The sequence below is a fragment of the Ambystoma mexicanum genome, chromosome 3q, assembly GCF_040938575.1.
Source record: "Ambystoma mexicanum isolate Mex_15411 chromosome 3q, UKY_AmexF1_1, whole genome shotgun sequence".
NCBI classification, from domain to species: domain Eukaryota; kingdom Metazoa; phylum Chordata; class Amphibia; order Caudata; family Ambystomatidae; genus Ambystoma; species Ambystoma mexicanum.
The window spans coordinates 278,676,607-278,700,145 of NC_090926.1; the positions used below are offsets into that span (position 1 = coordinate 278,676,607).

The window sequence follows — 23,539 nt, forward strand, 5'->3', positions numbered from 1 at the left end:
TCAGAGTGTGCATATAAGGATTGGTAAAAGGAAAGGAATTCCGTATTGACATCCCCGGGGGAGGTGGCCATGGATCCATCGGGCCTTTGAATTCCGGGAATGGGTGGGGAACCAAACTCGTGGCGGAGGAGTCTAGCTAGGAGACGGCCAGGGCGTTCGCCCTCACAATACCTCCTCGCCCGCCCAGGATTATCAAGAAACCTCAGCTCGCGGTCCGCAAGGGCGCGGAAGGAGTCCAGTTCAGTGCCAATTAGCGCGAGGGTTACAGAGGTAGGGTCAAGGGAATACTGAGCTTCCAGTGAAGATAACATGGCCTCACTCTCGGCGATTTCCCTACGAATGGTTTTGAGGATACCACTTTCCTTGGAGAGGGCAATGCCTCTGATGTAGACCTTGAAGGACTCCCAAAGGGTGGCCTGTGAGGACACGGAGTTGGTATTGATCTCGAAGAACTCCTCGATCGCCGACTCCAACTCAGAGCTAAATACCGGATCGAGTAGGGAATGCGGTTTCATTTTCCAGCATCTGGATCGACCCCCATCCGGGCCCCAGCATAGTGTAACAGTCACGGGGGAGTGATCAGATAGGGTCCTGGGGAGTATCGCCATGCCGGATACACTCCTTATTAGTCCATCGGACACCAACCATCTATCAATCCGAGAAAAGGAATCGTGAACCGAGGAATAGAAGGAATAAGAGCAGGAATCAGGGTAGAGAAGCCTCCATGCGTCAAATAGGGACAACCGGGGAAGAGAGGAGAGTGTAGTGTAAGCTGCCCTGGAGAGCTGACGGGGTCTGGAGCCAGATCTGTCCAGATCCACGTCGAATATTGTATTGAAATCCCCTCCCCAGAGAATCGGCACCAGAGGGAAGCCATCTAAGAGAGTTATAAGATCCGAGTAGAATCCGGGATCATCAATGTTGGGGCCGTATATATTCAACAGGACTACTTCCTTATTCTGTAGGGTACCATGGAGTAGAACGTATCTGCCCAGGGGGTCTATAATCGTAGCGATAGGGTTGTATCTAAGGTTTCTGTGAATAAGGGTCATAACTCCACGGCTCTGGGTAGAATAGGTGGTGTAGTACCTTTGGGGACCCCAAGATTTAGCAAATTTTTCGCAGTATTCTACGCATGCATGTGTCTCCTGAAGGAAGAGGATTTTAGTCCCGTGTCGTTCGGCCTGGAGTTGTAGTAGCCTCATTTTCTTATAATTGCCCAGACCCCGAATGTTCCAGCTCATAAATGTCAGGGTTTCCTCACTCGACCCCCCGGGTGTAGCCATGGAGAAATACGGGTGGGTGGAAATGTGCTCCCCAATGATGGTGCCCACAGTGGACCAGTCCAAAACGCCGACGGGACCACGATGTTGCGAGCTCTGCCCTTTCTGCGAATACCAAGCTGTTTTTAACATTTAACCCTGGTCCCCCCTCCCCCTCCCAGATCCCTCCCCCAAACGAAGGGATGAACATCCCATACCCAAACAACCAGAACAAACATGATGGCATCAACGCCTGGGGGGCCTGTGTGTTGGCCTGGCGGCGATGCTCCGAACATGAGGCAATTTTAGGATAAACATAAAGCCCACAAGTATTACCCGCTCCCACCCATGGGCGGGCCTCATGGGTGACGGTGGGGGAATGGACAGCATGTGGTGAACCAAGAGAACAGGAGTGAAAGTGTGCATGTATCCGATCAACTGGACCGGGAAGCATATTAGCACAACTACGAGAGCTGCAAGGGAGTCCCAAAGAAGGTGAACAAGGGGAGAAGAAGCATTTGACGGGCGTCCAGGGCCCAACCAGGAGGGGGGTGGGGCGAACAAGAGATTGCCCAGGCACCCGGCCATGTTGTGATAAGTCAGTGAAAACTGGGGGTAACAATCTCAGTGAACAACAACAGCAGTGATACCCACACTTTTGTCAATAGTGAGAATGAGGCATTAAACAGGAAGCTTATCAAGTATTAGCGGAGTGACTAAAACGCAAACAAGGAATAAGGCCGGGGTAGGCGGTGTCTGTTCCACAGTTAGAGTGACCTGTGTCGAGCCAATACCAGTGACTAGCACGAAGATGTTTCAGCCGGGAAAGTGTTCATCGATAAACCTGGATGCCTCCTCGGGTAATGTGAAGAAGTAAACCCGATTTGAGTGTTCGATGCGCAGTTTAGCGGGGTATAACATGGCATATTTGACCTGGAGGTCGCGCAGCCTCTTCTTCACTGCCAGGAAGGTCTTTCGTTCACGTTGAACTGATACAGAGAAATCCGGGTATAAGTGGATCCTGGCTGCGCCCAGAAGAAGGTCCCCCTTGGCTCTTGCCGCCCTAAGGAGTGCATCGCGGTCGCAAAAGTTTAAGACCCTCGCTATGATCGGTCGTGGGGGTGCTCCAGGTCTGGGCTTCGCCGCAAGTGATCGATGGGCCCTCTCGATCGCGAACTGCGGGGAGAGTTTGGGGGAGTCAAGGAGTTGGAGTAGCATGCCCTCCACGTAATCCTCCATGGGTTCATGTATACTGTCCTCTGGCACACCAATTATGCGGAGGTTGTTGCGCCTCGAACGGGATTCGAGGTCCTCATTCTTTTTCTCTACTTCCGTAATGCGGGTAGACAGCGTGGAGACCTCTGCTCGGAGGGAATGCAGCAATATTATTTAATATTTATCTCTGTGATATGGATGAGATCTGGAAAAATACAAATAAGTTTGCAGCAAGCCTGTGTTCGCTAAGGCTTCATTGGATCGCATTTGCGGACGTCATTATTTATTTGATCTTACTCTAACCGGTTTACAAATGAAATTGCAGTTGTTTTCGAAGTTTGCATATAATCACAATCTAATGCCAAACTTAGCCAGAACGAATATTATGATATTTGATGCGAGGAAGAAGCCAAGAAAGTATGTGTGGAATATAGACAGCGAGATAATATCCCAAGTCCATGAATTTATATACTTGGGATATCGTCTTAGTTTGGGCCCTCTATTAAATCTTGGATTGAGTATATATATTTAAAAGTTAGACATTTAGCTAGTCAGATGAAAATCATTTATTCCAAACATTGCACATTTTCTGTGTTACCCTTATTAGTTTTTATGACTTTAAATGTTGAACCTCTGATTTTATATTCACCTTATATTTGTATAATTAACTTGGATAGTCAGCTTGATGTGATACAAGGGCGCCTGTTAAAATCTGCACTTAAATTAGCTCTCTCCATTCCGAACTGTATTACACGGCATGAACTAGGTATCATCTCTCTATCCGTCTATCATGTCAAAAAGATTGGAGAGATCTCTCCAACTACTCCATAATTCTTTCTCCAGTGGAGTACTCGCTTTACTGTGATCTTAATGTCATGACAAAAGGGTGCAGTTCCAGTTCGTTTATGACCTAAAATAGAAGGATGATTGCAATTTTAGAGGACTTGGCAGTAGAACAATAGGACTTGATAGCACGTCCTGGATATGCTAACAAAAACTGTTTGAACATGACTGGATTAAAACCATTAGTGAATTGTCAAAATTCAGTACCTACAGTGAATATTCAAAATTTTCTAGAAAGCGTGTTGGTTGTTGTCCCTATCTGGCAATTTTTCCATGTAGGATTGCACATATGTATTTCATGAGGTTTAAATTGAATCAAATGTATACCATGGAAAGGACTAGATGCTGGGGCTCCCATAAAAAAACACATACCATTATCCATAGCATGTAGATTTCCCAAATGTGATGAACCGTAAGAGACTTTAAAACATCTTATCCTGGAATGTGAATATTTTAATGATGCTAGGTTGAAGTTTTTAATGAAGTTTGTTAATATTAACTTTGTGGATTGCCCCGCAGATGCCGCTGGTGACACTGGGGGGTGTGGACGAGCAATTAAGGAAGATGATTCGTAGGCACTGGGAACCTGTGGGTATAGCAACATTGGGATACCTATGGAAAGAAGGCAAAGCAACAGAATTTGAAGAGCTAGTAGATGAAACTGGATTACATCTGGGACAATACATTACTTATACCAGAGTGGTGAGGAAGGTGAGAGAGTCATGGCCAGAATCAGTGCTTACGGACCAACCCGATGAAACTGTAGAAACATTCTATGACATCTCCCAGGGAGGACACAAAGTCTCCCAAATCTATGAACTCTTGATATCTAAGGTAGGAAAGGAGGTGACCAAGCTGAGACGGGATTGGGAGGAAGATGTGGGGCCACCTATGCATGATGGGCTATGGGAAAGGGCCCAGAGATATCACAAAAAGGTGTCCAGAAATGCAAGGCTGCAGCAGATCAAACTATATATAACCCATAGAGCGTACATGACCCCTCAGAGGGTGGCCAGATTTAAGAATACAGAGACGCAGGCATATCCCAAGTGCGGTGAGGTGAATGCGGGGATGGTACATATGTTTTGGGCATGCCCAGAGATTGGGAAATTCTGGGGCGAAGTCACCCACCGGCTTACTGAGAAGGGGATACAGTTAGATGTAGAATCCGTATGGGCATGTATGGTGAGGGGCTTCGTAAGTCCCAGTAATTTGAGACATGTGAGCAAATTAAAGGACCTGGCATATATACTGGCTAAGCACAGAATTGCTATGGGCTGGAAAGCTTGCCATAGACACAAAATAGAAGTGTGGTAGCATGATCTTCTGAAATGGGCAGACGCAGAAACAGTGGTATGGTGCGAAGCGGCTAACAGAGGAGGGGAAGAAGAGACAAACTCTAATGGCCTGGAGACACTTAGTGGCCACACTGCAGGGTTCCACCCAAGGTATACCAGACAATCAGGACTCCTCTAGAGATACTAGAGATACAGGTGAAGATGAACCTGCTGAAGGCGCAACAGGGAGATGCCGAGGGAAGTAAGCTTGAGTTAAGGAGGGAGGGTAAAAGGGACACAGTGTTTGTATAAGAAATATGTTTGATGTTCGATAATTATGTTATGCACTGTTGGACTACTTTTTTTCCGTTGTTTTGTTTAAATGATAACAATTATTTTTTAAAAAACTTTGTGGATTGCATGGAATCATTATGGAATCGTTTAATGATAGGCCAAGGTAATGCACTAATCTTTGCATTAGTCTCACTTTCAAAATTGATTGAAAAAGAAATTGGTCTTTTGTAAACGTGTGACTGAATTTGTTTTAGTATAAGTATAGTAAGATCTTATGTTTTCTAAATGTTGTATTAGTAACAATTATCGAAGCAAAATGAAATAGTGGGAATATATTATGAGATATTGAGACGACCATTGACGGGGTTTATATATGTGTATTTAATTACAGAAAAGGTCTTTCAGGTATATGATTTTGCACATTGCGGATTTTGCACATGGCTGATCTTGCACATTGCTGATATTGCACATTACTGATTTTGCACATTGCTCACTTTGTACATTTGCTGATTTTGCACACTTGCTAATTTTGTACAATAGGTAACCCTTTGTCATGGTGGCTTTTTCCTCATGGTTGACATTATGTGATATTTGTTGATGTAAAACCGTGAGGATATATTTGTAAAGGTTTTGTGAACCAAAAACAAATAAAAAAATAAAATAAAATAAAAATATAAGCAAAGAAAGAGTCACCCCTGTGAGTTGGTCTGTAGATGAGGTGGAAGGTGATGGATTCCTTGTGCGATAGAGGGAACGGCCAGGCGAGTGAATCAAACAAGCTTGTTCAGTGAGAGGGGATGATGGAGCATGGTCGATCAGTCCTGTTGATGGTTGCCACTCTGCCTCCTGCCCGATCGGCATGTTGGATGCAGTAGCCTTGGGGTAGGAGGACGTCGAAAACAAGGGGAGCCGGATGGGGTAAATCATGTTTCAGTGAAGAGCAGAGCATCAAGGTTGTTGCATGGGATGAGGTCAGTGATCTCTGCAGCGTGAACCTCTGCTCATCGAGCATTGATCAAAATGAGAGGACGTGTGCATGTCGTCTGTGGGTGGTGGATGGGGGCAATGGTGATTTTGATAAGGTTCACTAGGGTAGCTTGCTGGGGCTGCCCAGGGCACTTGCCCATTCGAACCCTAGTGAGAGTGGGAATGGGCTGTGGAGGGAGAAGACACATTTTGATGTCTTCTGGTGAGTAGCAGTAGTAAAAATTAGTTTGCAGGTGAAATGCAGGATTGTGGGTCAGGCCCTTGGCCCTATCAGGCCCAAACAGGTCAGGTCGATGTCTTCACCCCTCTTTGGCTGACGACGCTGGTGATGAGGACGCCTAAGGAGGACTGATTAAATAGGTAGTGGGCGGAGCAACTGAGTCTGGTCATGTGACCAGCAGCCTACTCAATGCTGTCTGCCTTAAGTAGAGGCGTGGAAGGCGTGAAAACTAGTGGTGGGCAGAGCAACTGGGTGGCAGGGCCTTGTCACGTTACCAGCAGCCTACTCAATGCTGTCTGCCTGGAGCTGGCCTATAGTTCTTAAGTAGAGGCTTGGAAGGCGCGAAAACTGGTGGTGGGCGGAGTAACTCAGTGGAAGGCCTGGTCATGTTACCAGCAGCCTACTAAATGCTGTCTGCCTGGAGATGGCCTACAGTCCTTAAGTAGATATGATATGATGTGGCATTTATAACGCGCCTGTACACAAGTGTTTCTAGGCACGACGAGACCAGGAGGGGGAAACAAAGGGAGGACAAAATAACAATCTTACTAGGCTTTTTGACATTTAGATTGTACAACTGCAGGGAAGAGGGAAGGGGAGAAGTGCCAGGGAGCAGCGGAAGGGGAAAGTGCAGTTAACTCACAAGTGCAGCCAGTGGGTGGCTCATAAGTGCAGAGAGAAGAGACTGTAGAGTTTCAGATACAGACCCTTAAGTGCTGGGAGATCGGAGGCAGTGCAAGCACAACTGGACATGCAGGAGCCTGGGCCCGAGTTCAAAGGGTGACTAGTGCAAGAAGCAGTCAGGTGCATCAGCAGGGGAGAGGAAGAAAGAAAGCGGAAGCAAAAAGGAAGGTCTTGAGTTGCTTGCAGAACCGGAGGTGGTTCTGCTCGAGTTTGAGAGAGGCAGGGAGGCTGTTCCTGAGGGAGGCCCGAGCCGAAGAGATAGATCTGCCCCAACTCTCTGCTTGGAGAAGCGTCAGCCCCTCAGAGAGTCGGAGGTGGATGAGTGGAGAGCTCGAGAATGAAGATGTTTTGCAAGAGAAAGTTGGAGGTAGACCGGTCCCAGGCCCTAGAAAGCCTTCTGGATGGCGCAGAGGGTCTTAAACTTGATCCTTGCAGCCACGGGGAGCCAGTGAAGAGTTTTCAGAGCTGGAGAGATACGATCCCTGGGCATGAGGCCAAGGACAAGTCTTGCAGTCCTATTCTGGATAAGTTGTAAAGGTCAAAGAGTAGGGGCAGGAACATTTAGAAAGAGGCTTTTGCAATAGTCCAGCCTAGAGAGGAGCAGAGCTCTGGAGACACTGAGCTTCTGGGGGAAAGTGAGAAAAGGAAGAATACCTCTGAGGAGGTGCAGTTGAAAGTTTGACTTCTTAGAGATGTCAGAGATGTGAGGAGAGAAGCAGAGGGTGGAGTTGAAGATGACACCAAGGTTCTTAGCCTAACAGGAATGAACAGGAAGAGGGCCCACAGTTGGTCAGCCAGAGAGAGAGAGAGAGAGAGAGAGGGAGAGAGAGAGAGAGAGAGTAAAGGAGGGAGCGTGTGTCTGAATGAGGAGGATCTCAGTCTTCATTGGCGGCACACCATTCCTGAATTGCAGCCAGGCAGTCCAGTATGAGAGAAGCAGAGGTGGCTGACGGGAGCCTGAAAGAGAGCTGAGTGTCATCTGCATAACATTGAAAATTGAGCAGAAAGTAGCGTTGTAGTGGGCAAGAGGTGCCAGGTAGTGGTTAAAGAGCCAGGGCAAGAGGTTAGACCCCTGGGGAACACCACAAGTAGAGAGAGAGATAGAAGAGGAAATACCTCAATTGGACCTGAGAGGGTCGGTGAGAAAGGAGGTCAACCAGGCCAGGGCCTGATCAATAATACCAAGGTTGTTGCGGAGGCGATTGAGCAGGATGGAATGGTTGACCATGTCAAAAGCAGAGGAAAGATCAAGGTGAATGAGGACATAAGGGAGATTAGAGCCATGATTGGAAAGCAACTCTTCATGGGCGTTCAGGAGAGCAGTTCTTGTGCTTCTGGCAGATCTGAAGCTAGACTGGTGGTCATGGAGGCAACCAACAGATTGAATATGTAGAATAAGCTGGCAGATGGCCAGCTTTTCCAAGAGTTTGTCCAGGAAAGGAGTGATGGAGATCGGGCGATAGTTAGCCAGAGAGGAAGGATCAGCCGAGGGCTTCTTTAGATGGGGGTGCGCAAGAGAGTGCTTGAGGGGGAGAGGAAAGTTCCAATGGCAAAGGAGTGATTGCAGAAATCAGTCAAGGCTGGAGCAAGGGTGTCAATGTGGTCCTTGATGGTTCTCGAATGAGCAGTAGAGAACTTGCTTTGATGAGACTTTCATAGATCAGATTTGTCTAGAAACATTGTCAGGGGTGAACAGCAGGGACATCATTTAGGGGTAACAGTGGGTCGCAACTGCGATCCCCTGAGGTCTCCCTTGCTACCCCTGTGGTCTCCCTTGCTACCCCTGTGGTCTCCCTTGCTACCCCTGGGGGAAAAACCTTTTTTTTCTTTCTTTTTTAAATACAAGCTTCTGTGGCCAGCGCCATGTGGCTCTTTGCTTCTGGAGTGGCTGAAATTTTTGTTCAGGCCTCTTAAAAAAGAAACGGGGTTCCACAAGTCTAACACTTTCAGCAGTGATCCTAAATAAGAAAGAATAGGAATTACAAATCATTTGTCTTTCTGGAATTCTATACAATAATTGCTAGTCTCATTAAAGGTTTATTTCAGGTACACTTCAGGGGGTGAGTCACTGATTTAGTCTGTTCTTAAACACCTCAACTCAGCCTTTCATCCTTCTGAGGTCGATAAATGAGTACCAACACAGGTTGGGTGATATTGTTATGTATATTTGTTCTATATAAAGCGCTTAAGCGTAAGTGGTATATAATAAGACATCATTATCATTTGGCCATGGAAGTCGTCTGCTTGCATTCACAGTAATTTGGCAATATGGGACTATACACACTGATCTTAACGATTTTGTATGAAATGTATATCACATTATTGTGATATCGTAACCATATTATTCGAAGTGTACTTAGGAACAATGCTATGTGCTGCCACTTCCTGTTTCATCAAGGGGTGAAAGGTTGTGTTTGATCGCTTCCCGTGCCATCGCTAAGTGGTGGGGTCAAAGAACATCACTTCCTGTGATTTCAACAGAAGTCAAGGGTTGTGTGCTGTCACTTCCGCTACCCCTGGCATTTTGGTGAAAAGACATCCCTGGTGAACAGGAGAAAGGAGGGGGAGAGACAGCCTCAGACGGGCCAGGAGTGGTAGAGGAGGAGAGGGTGGACAGGATGTCCTGAGTTTTAGTAGTGAAATGAGAGGCCAAGGCTGTGCAGAGCGACTGTGAAGGAACAGAAAGGTAGAGACTGCAGCAGGATTGGCCAGCTCCTTGCAGATTTTGAAAAGTTTGGCCGAGTTCTTAGATGCCACAGAGATGCAGGCTTGGATATTGGTTCTCTTCCAAGAGAGTATAGAGAGCCTGTACTGTCTTTGGAGCAGGCAGCAGGCCAGTTTGTCAGGGGGTGCACCCGATGCCCTCCACTTCCTCTCCAATGCCCTATACTTGCGTTTAAGGGCGGCGAGGTCGGAATCGTACCAAGAGTTGCACTTGGATTTGGCCTTCAAGCGGATCCTCATGACAGGGGCAAGGACATCTAGAGTGTTAGAGATAGAGAGATGAAAGTTAGAGAGGGCTGTGCCAGGGTGTGAGTTAGCCAAAGGTGCAGGAGGAGAGAAAGTAGTGGCGAAAGCCTCAACTGACACACGCTTCATAGGTCGATGACCGAGAAGGTAGGTGGCAGTGCTGGAGTCGGCTTGGCCTGTGGGGAAGAGAGAGCGAGGTGGGAAGAAAGGAGAAGAGGAGGTCTGATGAGATAAGAACATCCAGGGTGTGCCCTGCAGAGTGAGTCAGGCCAGAGGGAAGAATAGAGAGCGAGAGAGAGAGAGAGAGAGAGAGAGAGATAGAGAGAGAGAATCGCAGAGGTTGCGAAAGAGTCCTGAAGAAGGTCTGGTAACACCCAGGTGATGTTCAAGTCTCTGAGGAGAAGTTGAGAGGTACAACCTTGGAGGAGAGGTTAGCCCACTCAGAGAGGAAGAGGGCGACCTGGCCAGGCGGCCTGTAGATAGTGGCCACAGTGAGGGAGAGGCCAGGAGAGATAGAGAGCCTGCAGACCTAGGCATTCAAAGGAGGAGGAGTGCTGCATTGTAATGATCGAAGCAGGGACCCACTCAGGGAAAATCATGGCTACATCCCCACTGGGACGGTTGGTTTGGGGTTCAGAGAGGATCTTGTAGCCATCAGGAAGGAGAGTGTCGAAACTTGTGACAGAGCTGGCCATGAACCAAGTCTCAGTGAGACTGAGTACATCCAAATCAAGCTCTTGCACAAGACGGCAGATGTCAGAGAAGTGTTTGACCGCTGAACGAGAGTTGAGTAGCGATGTGGAGCAGGTTGCTACATTTGAAGGACTTCTGGGAAGGGGTACAGGCCAGAGGTACACCCTGCAGAATTGTTGGAGGTGCCCGAGGATGGGCAGAGGAGGAAGGAAGAGAAGACAGGGTAGTCCGAGAGGGAGAAGAGAGTGTCACAGGGGTGGCAGAGGAGGTAGGCAACAGGGTGGCCAGAGAAGCAAAAAAGGTGCTGAAGAGTTGGCAGAGGAAGGAGGTGGCAGAGGAGCCAGACAGGGGTAGGAAGGGATAGCAGGAGAGGAAAGGAAGTTGATAAGGCACGGGAAGCGTCTATCAAAGAGGAGGAGATTGGCCTGAGGGCCCTGGACCAAGATGGTGCCATTTAAGTAGACAATAATGATGGTTTTAGAGGAGTGGAAGTGGGCAGGGGGGCCTCCCACTGGGTGCCAACATTAATGGGAGAAGAGGAAAAAGGAGAGAGAACAGAGACCATATGGGGGGTCCATAGGCCTGGAGAGGGAATGACAAAGAGTATGTCTGTGGAAGCACTGGTATAGGTATCAGCAATAGGGAGGCCTGGGTTGGAGACCAGGATGTCCTTTTTGAGCTTCTTCCTGCCAGACCTAGTGAGAGGGATAAGATAGTCGATAGAAAAGCAGTTAGAAAAGATAGGCGAGACAGGGCCATAGGGGATGCAGAGATCAAAGAGGGGGGGTTAGGGAGAGGGTAGTCCAGTCATGGGAGGTGGGAAGGGAGGTAGCACAGGGGAGGAGGACAGGAGGGAGGCACAGGGGGGACACGAAAGGGAGGGGGGCTCAACAAAGAACAAAAACAACTGACCTACAAATCAGATGCAGTACAGAACCATCAGAAAGAAAAGAACACAACAGGGAACCTAGATGTAGAGAATGCAGTGTAGTACAGAACCAAGGTAAAGTACAAAGCACAACAGGGAACCTGGAAGTAAAGAATACAAATGCAATACAAAATCAAAAGCAAAACACAGAGGTCAGCAGGGAACCTAGGAGTGAAGAAGAAGCAAGGGCTGAGATGCGATAGGAAGGAAGGGAAATGCAGGATGAGGGGATGGAACATGATGTGGGGACCTATGATGTGAGGATGCGTACATGGGTAGAGAAGCAAGGGAGCGCATGTGGCCAAGTTGTGCGCTTCAAGTTGTGGGCTAAGTATTTGAGCACAGCACAATACAACATACACATATTCGACTTTTCCAAAAGGGGGAAAAAGGGCTATGTTTTTTAGCACATCACAATACAACACACCCAGATTCGACTTTCCTAGAAGGGGAAATGGGTTAAGTTTTCGAGCAGAGCACAAGACAACACACCCAGATTCGACTTTCCCAGAGGCTTGGAAGGCACGAAAACTAGTGGGCGTAGCAACTGAGTGGAAGGGCCTGGTCATGTAATGGCAAGTAGGGAATATTCTAGGGGAGCTCTGGCGCAGAAGTAGAGGGACTAGTGCTGGCTCCAAAGTCTAGCACCCGAAGACCGAGCGTGTTGGATCAGGATGGGTCTTCACCCATTTGGCCCCGGGCCGAGCCCTTAGGTGTACGGACACGGTCCCTCGATGGCTTCCCTGCTGGCTTAGTCAAGTGCAGTGGGCCCTAATGTCTAGCATCTTCAGCCTTAAGGCTTCCCATTCCTTTGCAGTGATTGAGTGGCAGGGAAACAGTACCCTTGACATCACTTCCGAGGAGTGACAGCTCTTCTTCAAAAAGGAAGAAGAAAAGTGGCGAGAGGAGCTGCTCGCCAATCCTCGGGTGCCTCTTCTTTTTTCAGGCTGGGAACTGGTCTTCTGACCTCTGCTCCACTTCCTGTGACCTCAATTGAGATTGTGTTTATCTTATCAAACTTGTTTTTTCCCGGTGCAGGAAAAGTGCTGGTTACGGAATTACCAGCACTTTTACCTGCACTTTTCCTGCAACGATAAAATTGCAATGAGGCCCTATATAGTCTTAGGTGTTGTGGTTCTCCCCCATGTAGTAAAATTCTGTGAGGGGTTTGAGACTGACATCTGTTGACGGCAATACATGAGGGGCTTGAAGCTTAAGGCTCTCCATAGAGCACCTGCCAAGCAAGTTCATACTGCAAAAGCCTTTGCGGTTTCTGCTTTCAAGAAAGGGACCCAGATACCCTCTACAGTGGATACAGGTGCATCTTGTACATGAGTCATGCTTGCCTGTTATACGGCTTAAAAGTCATTTACTTTGGAGGAAATGTAAGATAACGTTTGGTGACATTCTTATTTCCTGAATTTGTGTCAATTAAAAAAATGTACTGTTGGGGTCACTATAGTCATGCCCTGAATACCATAGTGTGCCATCAAATCATGTTAGTGTCATGCAATCAGTGTCGGATGCCAAGGGCTATATATGTTGCTCCCTGGGACTAGAAAGTGTACAAACAAAGTTCAAATGTGTCAGAATGGCTGCTGGGATATTTCAAAGATGAGGAATTTACAAAAGAAACAATATGCATTGGAACTGCTGTATTTATTTGCTGTGGAACCTCAGGCTGATGGCTGGAAATAGTCACAGGATATGAATCTAGGTTAGAGCCAATGTTGAAGAACCCGCCCTTTTATATGCACAGACAAATATCCGTCACTTGGGCAATTAAGGTGTCAGGAAAAGGGCAGAATATTGTCTTTCGGTGAGAAAGACCTAGCTTTGCCATTCTCTAAAGAAGATGAGATCCATTTCATTCCATCTCCTTTCCATTCTATATAGAAGATGAGATCCATTTCATTCCATCTCCTTTCGAATTCTGCCTTCCATTATCAACACGACATTATGTCTATCTTTGGCTTGACTAGGCTTCAGACAGTACTGGCATGCTGAGCGATCCTCCTGACCAGCAGACAGACAAAAATATAACCCAGTTTTAGTAGATGCACTGAATTCCTGAATCTCTCCTACCCAGGAGTTCTGAGGATGGCTCTCTAAAATGAGTAGTGCCAACTTGCCAAATGCTAATGAGTAATAAGTACATACTCTTTATTGAAACCTCAGAGCACTAGAATTAGAAAAGGTTTCTTGGAAAGTAAGTATAAGGGTATTTATTTGTGGAGTATCCGAAGTCAGAAGAACGGAATGGGCTATCAAAGAAAAGACGATTATGGTATTCCTGCTGACATAATCGAGCTTTGATTTCAGACTCTCAGACAGCAAACAGTATGCAAAACGTATACGTGCTAACAAATGAATGCTACAAAAGCCCCATACAGTAGAGAACGATGGACCCAATAGTGTGAGAAACTGCAAGCAGGATATATGCAAAAGTCAGAAAAAGGATCACAGAGCAGAAAATACCAGAGGGGCAAAAACTCCTAGAACGAGATGGTCACTAATGTGCAGGAAGTGAAACACCATCTGAAATTTGAAAAGAGCACTTAATCCTAACATGTTTGGAAGAGGCATTGGCAACTAAAGACTACCTAGACTCTACAGAAATATCCTCACACTACTTACTCACAAAAACTACCTTTGGTGCCTTTATAACTAGGAATACGTTTTCTTTCACAGAGAACGGTTATAGTGTACCCTATTTGCCTTCTACCATATTCACCTCACACTCCCTTCTGTCGGTGATCTCTTGACCCACTACTCGCCTGATCTGTACGACCCCAACCCTTTTGTGCCTGTTTGTAATTGAGGGACATAAAGCAGCAAATCCCAAATGAAATAAAGTTTGAAAAAGAAAAACCCACACAAGAGAAAAACACCAGAGAGTAAAGTATAGTAAAAGAAACACACATGCAACAGAGCAACAAACATACTATAGAAAAGAGGCAAATGAGAAAACAACACAAACTGGGGAAGAAAGAAGAGTAAAACACAAGAGAGAAAAGTACAGTAAAAGAATACACATGCAACAGAGCAACAAACAAACTATAGAAAAGAGGCAAATGAGAAAATAACACAAACTGGGGAAGAAAGAAACAATGGACAAAAAGGCACAGAAGTGAGAGAAAAACAGATGTACAAAAGTGAGAAAGACGCACAAGAACCAAACATACCAGGATAATGCTACGAGAAAAATATAACAAAGGCGGAAAGAAACAAATGTGGCACGGGAGAAAATATACAGAAGCCAAGAAAGTGAAATAGAAACGCATAATAAAGCATTTGTATGTAGCTAGGAAGAAAAACAAGGAAAATAGAGCAACCTGGAAATTAACTGAAAAAGATGAATGAATTAGGAATGCTTGCTCACAGGTAAAGACACTGCCTTCTCCAGGTACACAGCCAGCATAGCAGAGGAGAGTTCCTCGCTGTCCTTTGGTTGCGTTACACTATTCACCAACAGTACCTAGAAAACAAAAACATTTTAAGAAAAGGGTTTCCGCTCATCAACCATTCTCACAGAAAATATGAGAACTACCATCATATTAACTAAAGCGCAGAAGATCAAATCCCCTCAAAAGACAGTGATGTCAATTATTCTATTTGGAACACAGCAAATGCTCCATAAAGCTGCAACATACAGATCTGGCAAAACCCTAAACACTTAAACCTGCAAGTTACTCACTGTAGGAAACAGCACCCCAGATCCTTCGGTTAGAAGTATGGGCCGTCTTTTACTTCCATCTAACTTTTTCCCACCAATGAGAGGTCATTTATGATGGCCAGGATAAGGATAAGGATGTGGTGGCTGGATCGAATACCTGAAGGGGCTGAAAGGCAAGCTCAATTGCTATGACAAGCAAGGATATTGAATCCTAAATCCAACATCCCAGCCCCTTCACTCATATGCATTGTTAGATTTCCAAACATGATTTACAGTGAAGGAGACAGCAGCATGCCATCTAGTCTAAATCTAGCTAAAGATGATTTTGAGAAAGGCCTGTCTGAACTGTGTATCAGCTCAGGAGACACCATTCAAGACCTTGTGTTTGCGGGATGAGCTTTGTGTAAGCTGAATGGACTATTTTGAGATGACCTCAATAAGAGCATGGATCTAAATAGCCAGAGGTTGTCGTAGCCTGACCTTGCGACAAAAAACACTGATGGTGGAAAAAAATCCTTCAGTATCTATATTTCAAGGCTACAAGAGAAAACTAATCAAACAGTAAAAGCCACAGCAGGCTCTGAACCCGAGGTTACCATATAGAATAAAGTATTCAAGTAGCACATCAGTTTAAAGACTCCAAGATACATCACACTGTCCAGCGAGCAATTGTAATCTTAGATACCTTGTTTGCCAGGTTAAGAGCAACTGTAGGAAACAAAATAAAAGTTACTCACCTTCTTACAGACTTTGATTGTATCTGGAACCCAGCTATCAAGAATAAACGATTTCCCATCTTCACGATGATCCTTTCCTTCCTTAACCAGTGAGGAATTGCCTGCTCTGCCGGCATGTGGATCGGAAAATGCTTCTGAAGGATTGCTATCAATGCTTTTAGAGTGAAGCCCTGCATGCTGCTTTGTGCCACCAATCACCATACCCAATTCCATAGGCTCGTAGAAATGGGTGGGAAAATGCTTATGATTCCAAGTTGAAGGACTGTTTCCGGGAAGGTAGAAATGTGTTTGGAGAAAGGGTTTTTCCTGCAACCTGAAGAGAGGTTTATCGTATTGTGTGTGGTGCTTACATTCGTGGTTTCTGAAGTCATTGAATTATTGCATCCATGAGTTCCTCACAGGACCATGACTTGTGTTTTACACTGCAATACTGCCATGCCTGCCTGTTACCAGAACTTGTAACAAGAGTAGAGTGGCTGTCTGTTAAAAGTAATGGATGTTTGTCCTTGTCAGAATTCATGGTGTGCGTGCGTAGGGGACTGCTTGTGTCCATCATTGAACTCATTGCATAGGTGGGACAGTTTTGGATATTTACTTCGGGTAGGGTAATATATAGTTATCTTCATTGGGATGTTAAAGAACATATGCCACTACAAAATGTCAATCTGTTCGAGTGCACACCAAAAATGCGAAGTATAGTATGATAGTAGATATAAACGTCATATAGGCGTGTGAGCATGAGAGGTAAAACAGCATTGACATATAGGCTGTAGGTACCTATCTGAACTAGCCGCCTTCGAAACATTTTGTTCGACTTCCCTCTATAAAAGGGAGCCGCAGTGCAAAAGAAATGTATTAATACTAGGGTTGCCCTGTCAGAGGGTCATGCTGTGCCATAACTAGAGGAGGGCCAGCCAGGCAGGGCTCAGGCCAAGGACCTCAATTAAGCTCGACTTGAGCTTCGAGCCAATGGGCCTTAGGAACAGAGCCCAGAGCTGCCTGAGACCCACCAGGTCGCCTGAAGATTAAACCAAACAGAAAACATTTCTTTCTTTTGAATCAGCGGTGACATTAACCAGGATTCCAAGCTGCATAGAACCATGACAATAGAACAGCCTTTTGTCACAGCTAATTTCAGCTTGGAATACTGTTCATTATCTCTATGTACATGATAGAAGAAAATGCGTGCTTCACCAATTCCCTCACTCTAAGAGAACAGGTGAAGGGAAAAAAGAAAACCAGCGTTCGTCCCCGCGTTTTAAGCAAGGCAGAGGTGAAAATGAGGGAAAGTGGTTTAGCAGTGAAGAACTTGGCAAGAGGGGGGACTTTCCTGGCCTGCATCGCACAACAGGGATCCTCTAGGCCTTGATGGTGCAAAGCAGGCAGTGGAAGTTCTTTTTTTCACTCCAGTCAATCAGATATGCCTGCCCATTAGGAACTTGAATGTTTATTTATTATTAAGCATAGATGAACTAGTTACTCTTACCTTGTAACGTTCTTTCGATGGGATGTTCCTCCGACGTATTCCTTATCTTAGATAGAAATCCTCCAGCTTTGCTGGCCTCGGAAAATTTTTTCGCCAGAGGGCGCTGCGCGTCGATGATCGCCGAGTCGATGACCCTCGACGGCCTCCGTGCCGACGTCGACGTCATCCTGCCTATAAAGGCCGCGCGCAGCGTCCGTTGCTCAGTTCCGTTTTGTAGTCCCCAGTAATGTTTTTGGATTAGACTAATCACCTTGAAGGAGCATAGGCTGCAAACCCACAGGAAGTCATACTGCGGGGATGGATGGGAGGGTCGATAAGGAATACGTCGGAGGAACATCCCATCGAAAGAACGTTACAAGGTAAGAGTAACTAGTTCTTCGAAGGGATTGTGTCCTCCGACGTATTCCTTATCTTAGATAGACTCCCATAGCAGTGGTATTGTGACTGGAGGCGGGAGTAATAAAAGTTATGTTACCCTTCAAGAATGGACAGAGTGTAACACAGCCTTGCCGAATCTAGTTTCTTGACTAGAGGAGGAATCCAGGCTATAGAATTTGGTAAATGTATGTGCGGACGACCATGTGGCAGCCGCACATATATCTCGAATTGGCACCCCTCTTTGAAGGGCTGAGGATGTTGCGATACCCCTGGTAGAATGAGCCCTTATATTTTGAGGAGGCTCCTTTCCTGCCAATTTGTAGCACTCCAGAATGGCTAAAATAATCCATCTGGAGATGGTTTGTTTTGTTATTGGAAGGCCCAACTTATGTCCTGCATAACCTACAAAGAGTTGGTCTGCTTGTCTGATCTTAGCCAATCTGCTGATATAAAAGCTCAAGGCTCGCTTAGGGTCCAGCCTGTGCAGTCTCTCTTCCTCCTTCCCCGGATGAGGAGGAGGGTAGAAAGAAGGTAATGTAATCTTCTGAGTGATGTGAAACTCCGAGACTACCTTCGGGAGGAAGTTAGGCTTCACCTGAAGAACAACTTTGTCCTTGTAAAAGATTGTATGTGGAGGTTTACACGATAAGGCTTGCAACTCGCTAACCCTTCTAGCAGATGTCAATGCTATTAGCAAAACAGTTTTGAGGGTGAGAAGCTTCAATGAACAAGAGTGTAGTGGTTCAAAAGGGGCACCCTTTAGGAAGTTTAAAATTAGGTTTAAATCCCATAAGGGAACTTGAAAAGGTTTCGGGGGATAAACATTAGTTAATCCTTTTAGGTATTGTATTACCAATGGAATTTTGAAGTATGAAGGCTCCTCTGCAGTGCGCTTAAAGATTGATAGCGCTGCGAGATAGCCCTTAATTGTGCCAATCTGTAGGCCTGAATTAGCCAGGTAAAGTAAGAATGACAACACCATAGGTGTACCACAAGAAAAGGGTTCAATATTCTTTTCTCTGCACCAGCTGCAAAATTTGTTCCAACGGCAGCGGTATAGAGTTTTAGTAGCCGGCCTTCTGGCCGAAAGCAACACCTCCATAACATCATCCGGAAGGTCCCAATCCTTGTACCTCAACCCTTCAGACACCAAGCGTGAAGGTTGAGGGTCTTGATGGCTGGATGGAGAACCTGACCTTCCTTCTGCGAGAGAAGATCCTCTCTGTATGGCAGTCGAATTGGAGGGCAGATGGACATGTCTAGAAGGTCCGGGTACCACGTTCTCCTGGCCCAATCCGGGGCAATTAGGATCATGGTCTTCCGAAACCTTCTCAACCTCCTGATCATTTGAGGAATGACAGGTACCGGAGGGAACGCGTACAGAAGTGGGAACTCCCAGTCCACTACGAACGCATCTCCTAGAGCTCCTCTCGGGGGAAATTCCCTTGAGCAAAATCTGTCGCACTTCCTGTTGATACTGGTGGCGAACAGATCCACTTGAGGGGTTCCCCAAAGGGCGAAGATCTCTTGAAGGACTTCCTGAGCTATCTCCCACTCGTGAGAGACTGTGCTCTGCCTGCTCAGAGCGTCCGCTGTCAAGTTCTTCTCTCCGGCTAGGTGAATTGCCGATAGAGAGATTCCTTCCTGAATTGCCCAAAACCAGAGCTGCATCGCCTCTCTGCACAGTGGTAGTGAGCCTACGCCTCCTCTTTTGTTGAGGTAGTGCATGGCCACTGTATTGTCCGTCATTATTAGGACGTTTCTTCCCCGTACAGACGGCAGAAAAGCCTTCAGCGCTAGTCTGATGGCTCTCAGCTCCAACAGGTTGATATGTAGTCTGGACTCCGATGGAGACCAACGACCGCTGATGGTCAAGTCGTTGGCGTGAGCTCCCCACCCCGTGAGTGAGGCATCTGTGACTACTGTTATCTCCGGCCATGGTTGCCAAAACATTTCTCCTTTCAGGATGTTCTCCCGACAGGCCCACCACTGAAGGTCTCGGGCTACTTTGACCGGGATCCGAAGGAGATCTGTCATCCTTCCTGAGAACTGTGACCACTGAGTTCTCAGTGCCCACTGGAGGGATCTCATTCTCAGGCGAGCCTCCGGCACGAGGAATATGCAGGATGCCATGAGGCCTAGCAACCTCAGAAAGTCGTAGGCTGGGAGATATTGGGCATTCTGAAATCTGATGACCATCTGCAGAATATCTCGAGCCCTCACCTCTGGTGGCAAGGCTTTCCCCAGGGAAGTGTCCAGGACTGCTCCAATGAATTGGAGTCTCTGTGATGGTATCATCTGTGACTTCTTTAAATTGAGGGAGAAGCCCAGCTTGTGAAGGAAGTGGCAAACATAATCTAGTTGTCTCTGAGCCTGTTCCGAAGATACAGCTCTGATCAACCAATCGTCTAGGTAAGGGTAGACATGAATCCCTTCCCTCCTTAGACTTGCAGCCACAACCGACATTAGCTTGGTAAAGACCCTCGGGGCGGAGGTTAGCCCAAATGGCAGAACTCGAAATTGATAATGAGAGCTGCCAATTGCGAACCTCAGGTATCTCCTGTGCCTGGGATGGATCGGCACATGGAAATAAGCGTCCTGGAGGTCTAGAGATACCAACCAGTCCTGAAGCTGGAGGGCCTGAAGGATCTGAGAGAGAGTCACCATCTTGAACTTGTCCTTTCGGAGGAATTTGTTCAATTCCCGTAAGTCTAAGATGGGTCTCAGTCCTCCGTCCTTCTTCGGTATTATGAAGTAGGGGGAGTACCAACCCTTGTTCCTTTCCGCTACAGGTACCAGTTCTATGGCACCTTTCTCTAGCAGGTCTAAAACCTCCTGCAAGAGGAGCGGATCTGGAAGCTTCAAAGGGTTGTTCCCCGGTGGATGACTCTGAGGGATATGTAGGAAGGGCAGGCAGTAACCTTGGGCCACTGTCTCCAGAGCCCAAGCATCTGACGTAATAGCCTGCCATTCCGTCAGATGGTGAGTTAACCTGCCCCCTACTGGTGTTCTGTGAGGGGAGACCTCAGAGTGGTTTTGAAGCGGCTGATGCAGTTGCCGAAGGTAAAGTGGCTCCTGCTCCTGCGGGTGCGGCTTTCTTTCCCCTACCCCGTCCACCACGGGTAAATCTTCCTTGGCCTCTTTGAGCCGGTCGTCCTCTGCCCTTTCCATATGAGGAATAGTAACGAAAGGACCGTCCTCTCCACGATGATCCCGAAGGACGAAAGGTATTCTGACGGATAGCAGCTCCCAATGACTTGGCTGCTGCCTTGGACGTTTGCAGTTTCTCCAAACTGTCATCCGCCTTCTTTCCAAAGAGGGTAGAACCGTCAAAGGGCATATTCAAAAGCCTGGTCTGCACGTCAGAGGCAAAACCAGACTTCCTCAACCACGCATGCCTGCGGATTGTGGTACTTGCCGCCATGGCCCTGCTGATACTGTCAGCAGAATCTAGGCCAGTTTGTAGGGTCTCGCACATCGCATCTTTACCATCCCTGATGATGTTTAAAAATGCGTCCCTTTCCTCTCCTTCTTGGAGGCAGTCAGCCGCTGATAAAGCGCACTCCCAAAGGGTGTGGCTGAACCTAGCGAGCGTACAGGTCGCGTTAATAGACTTTAACGCCATGCTACAGGCAGAAAAAACCTTCTTAGCCATGGCATCATACTTTTTGTCATCCCTATCCTGCGGAGCAGTGGGGTATGCAGATGTGCTGCCTGATGAGGTTGCAGCTTGTACAACCAAGCTCTCAGGAGTAGGGTGTTTTGACAAATATTCAGGGTCAGAACTAGCCACCCTGTATTTTGTTGACAGTTTTTTATTTACTGCCGGGATAAATTCCGGCGTTTCCCAGTTTGTCAAAATCCTTCTCTGTAGAGCAGAGTGAAATGGAACCACAGGATCCTCCTGTGGGCCCTTGTCCAGTATGTCAGTGAGGTCATCCTGCTGAAAGGCAGGAGAAGGTGCAGACCAACCCATAAATTCTATGATTCTAGACATCAGAGCTCTATATGGAGTCTCCGCATGTTCTCCTGGGTCTGGTTTGATAAATTCTGCTTCAGGAGAAGTGTCCAAGCCACTAGCTTCCTGAAGTGCATCCTGAAGATTTTTTAATCTTCTTTCCTCAGAGGCGAAAGTCTCTGGCTCTGGTGATGTAGTCCTCTGTAAATCAATATCTTGGTCTGAATCCTCCCTTTCCTCAAAAATCGAGGTTAAAGGGGGATACTTTGGTTTTTGGAATGGTATAAACCCCATTTCCAATGCAGAAGGAGCCATCATCACAGGCCTTGAAAGCGTCGATGTCGTCGACACCGACGTGAAAATACTCGAAGGCGCCGTGAAAAGCGTCGAGAAATGTGTACTAGGCCTCGAAGAACTCGAAAGGATCGGAGTCCTGCTCGAGAACGACGTCGACGTTCTCGGCGTCGAGTCGGAGGTCTTTTGTCTAACCGTTGGCTGTGGAGTAGCCGTGGTTCTTTCCTTCACCGGCGTCGATATCGGCGTCGACGTCGGCGTCGACTCGATCGACTGATGCGCCGATGAATCCTTCGACAACGGCGTCGATGGCGCCGACCTCTGTTTCGAAGGAGTTTTCGACGATGGCGTCGATGATGCTTTATCTCCCGATGGCTCGAGGCGCTTTCGGGTTGACTTTTCCGCCGGGTACTGCGACTCGCGGCGTTTAGATTTTTTGGGTTTTTTACCCGGGGTATCACCCTCAGCTGTCTTCGAGGGGGACGAGGCCGCTTTCTCGAAGACGCTTAGCATCTTTTTCCTGAATTCCTCCCACTCAGCTTGCGAGCTGCGTTTTGTGGGGCAATGAACTCTCTCAGGAGAACTCGACGAAGATGACGAAGGGGATCTCCTACGTCTCTTCTTCGAGTGTCTCGATGTCGACGAGTGGTGGGAGCCACTTCGTGATCTAGATCGAGAGTGTTTTTTATGGTGAGGAGACGAACGTCTCGACTCTACCGAAGAAGCTTTCGAGGAAGTTAAAGTTGACTTACCTCTCTCGAGCTTCCCCCTACGCTCCTTCAAGGCTTTCGCCGTCATGGAAAGGCATTCCTCACACTCCGAACTCTGGTGCGTGATTCCCAGACACCACAAACAGACCCTGTGAGGGTCCGTCAACGACATTTTCTTCCCGCAGTCTCGGCACTTTTTGAAACCGGACCGAGGGGTCGTCGGGTCGGAGGAGGATGCCATCGATATCGAGGTAAATAGTAGTATTATATACGTTATCTGACGAGAACTGAGCAACGGTGTTCCGAGGCACAACGAAGCGCGGAAAAACGGAACTGAGCAACGGACGCTGCGCGCGGCCTTTATAGGCAGGATGACGTCGACGTCGGCACGGAGGCCGTCGAGGGTCATCGACTCGGCGATCATCGACGCGCAGCGCCCTCTGGCGAAAAAATTTTCCGAGGCCAGCAAAGCTGGAGGATTTCTATCTAAGATAAGGAATACGTCGGAGGACACAATCCCTTCGAAAGTCAGTTTATGACTTTATACACAATCAATCTTCAGCAATAAATTACACCATCCACATTAATAGAAAAACATATAAATACCATAAAATCATCTAGTTAATATTCATCTACTTAATATCACATGTTGCATCTAAAATCGATCCGAAATAAATTCATTTAAAATTATCATCACCCTATTGCATAATTGTACACTGTAGTAAGTTCTATTAAGATCATTGCCTGACATAAATCGATCCCATATTTCCTGCATAGTAATATTAACATAATTCATATATGTTTTACAATATTGTTGATGCAGGGTACTCAGACTCTCACAATCAATTATAAGATGCCTTAAGGTTTCTAATACCAATTTTCCACATAATCTACAGTACCTTTCGTTACGAGGAATCCCCCATCTAG

The 23,539-nt window shown here is 46.9% G+C and overlaps 1 protein-coding gene across 1 annotated transcript in view; it reads right to left on the reverse strand.

Moving 5' to 3' along the window:
* Positions 1-23,539, reverse strand: part of ESYT1 (extended synaptotagmin 1) — a 1,383,482-nt gene that overhangs the window by 365,614 nt on the left and 994,329 nt on the right. The window contains exon 22 of the mRNA XM_069653762.1: positions 14,756-14,851. Coding sequence (XP_069509863.1) covers positions 14,756-14,851 — 96 coding nt within the window. The remainder of the gene's footprint in view (positions 1-14,755; positions 14,852-23,539) is intronic.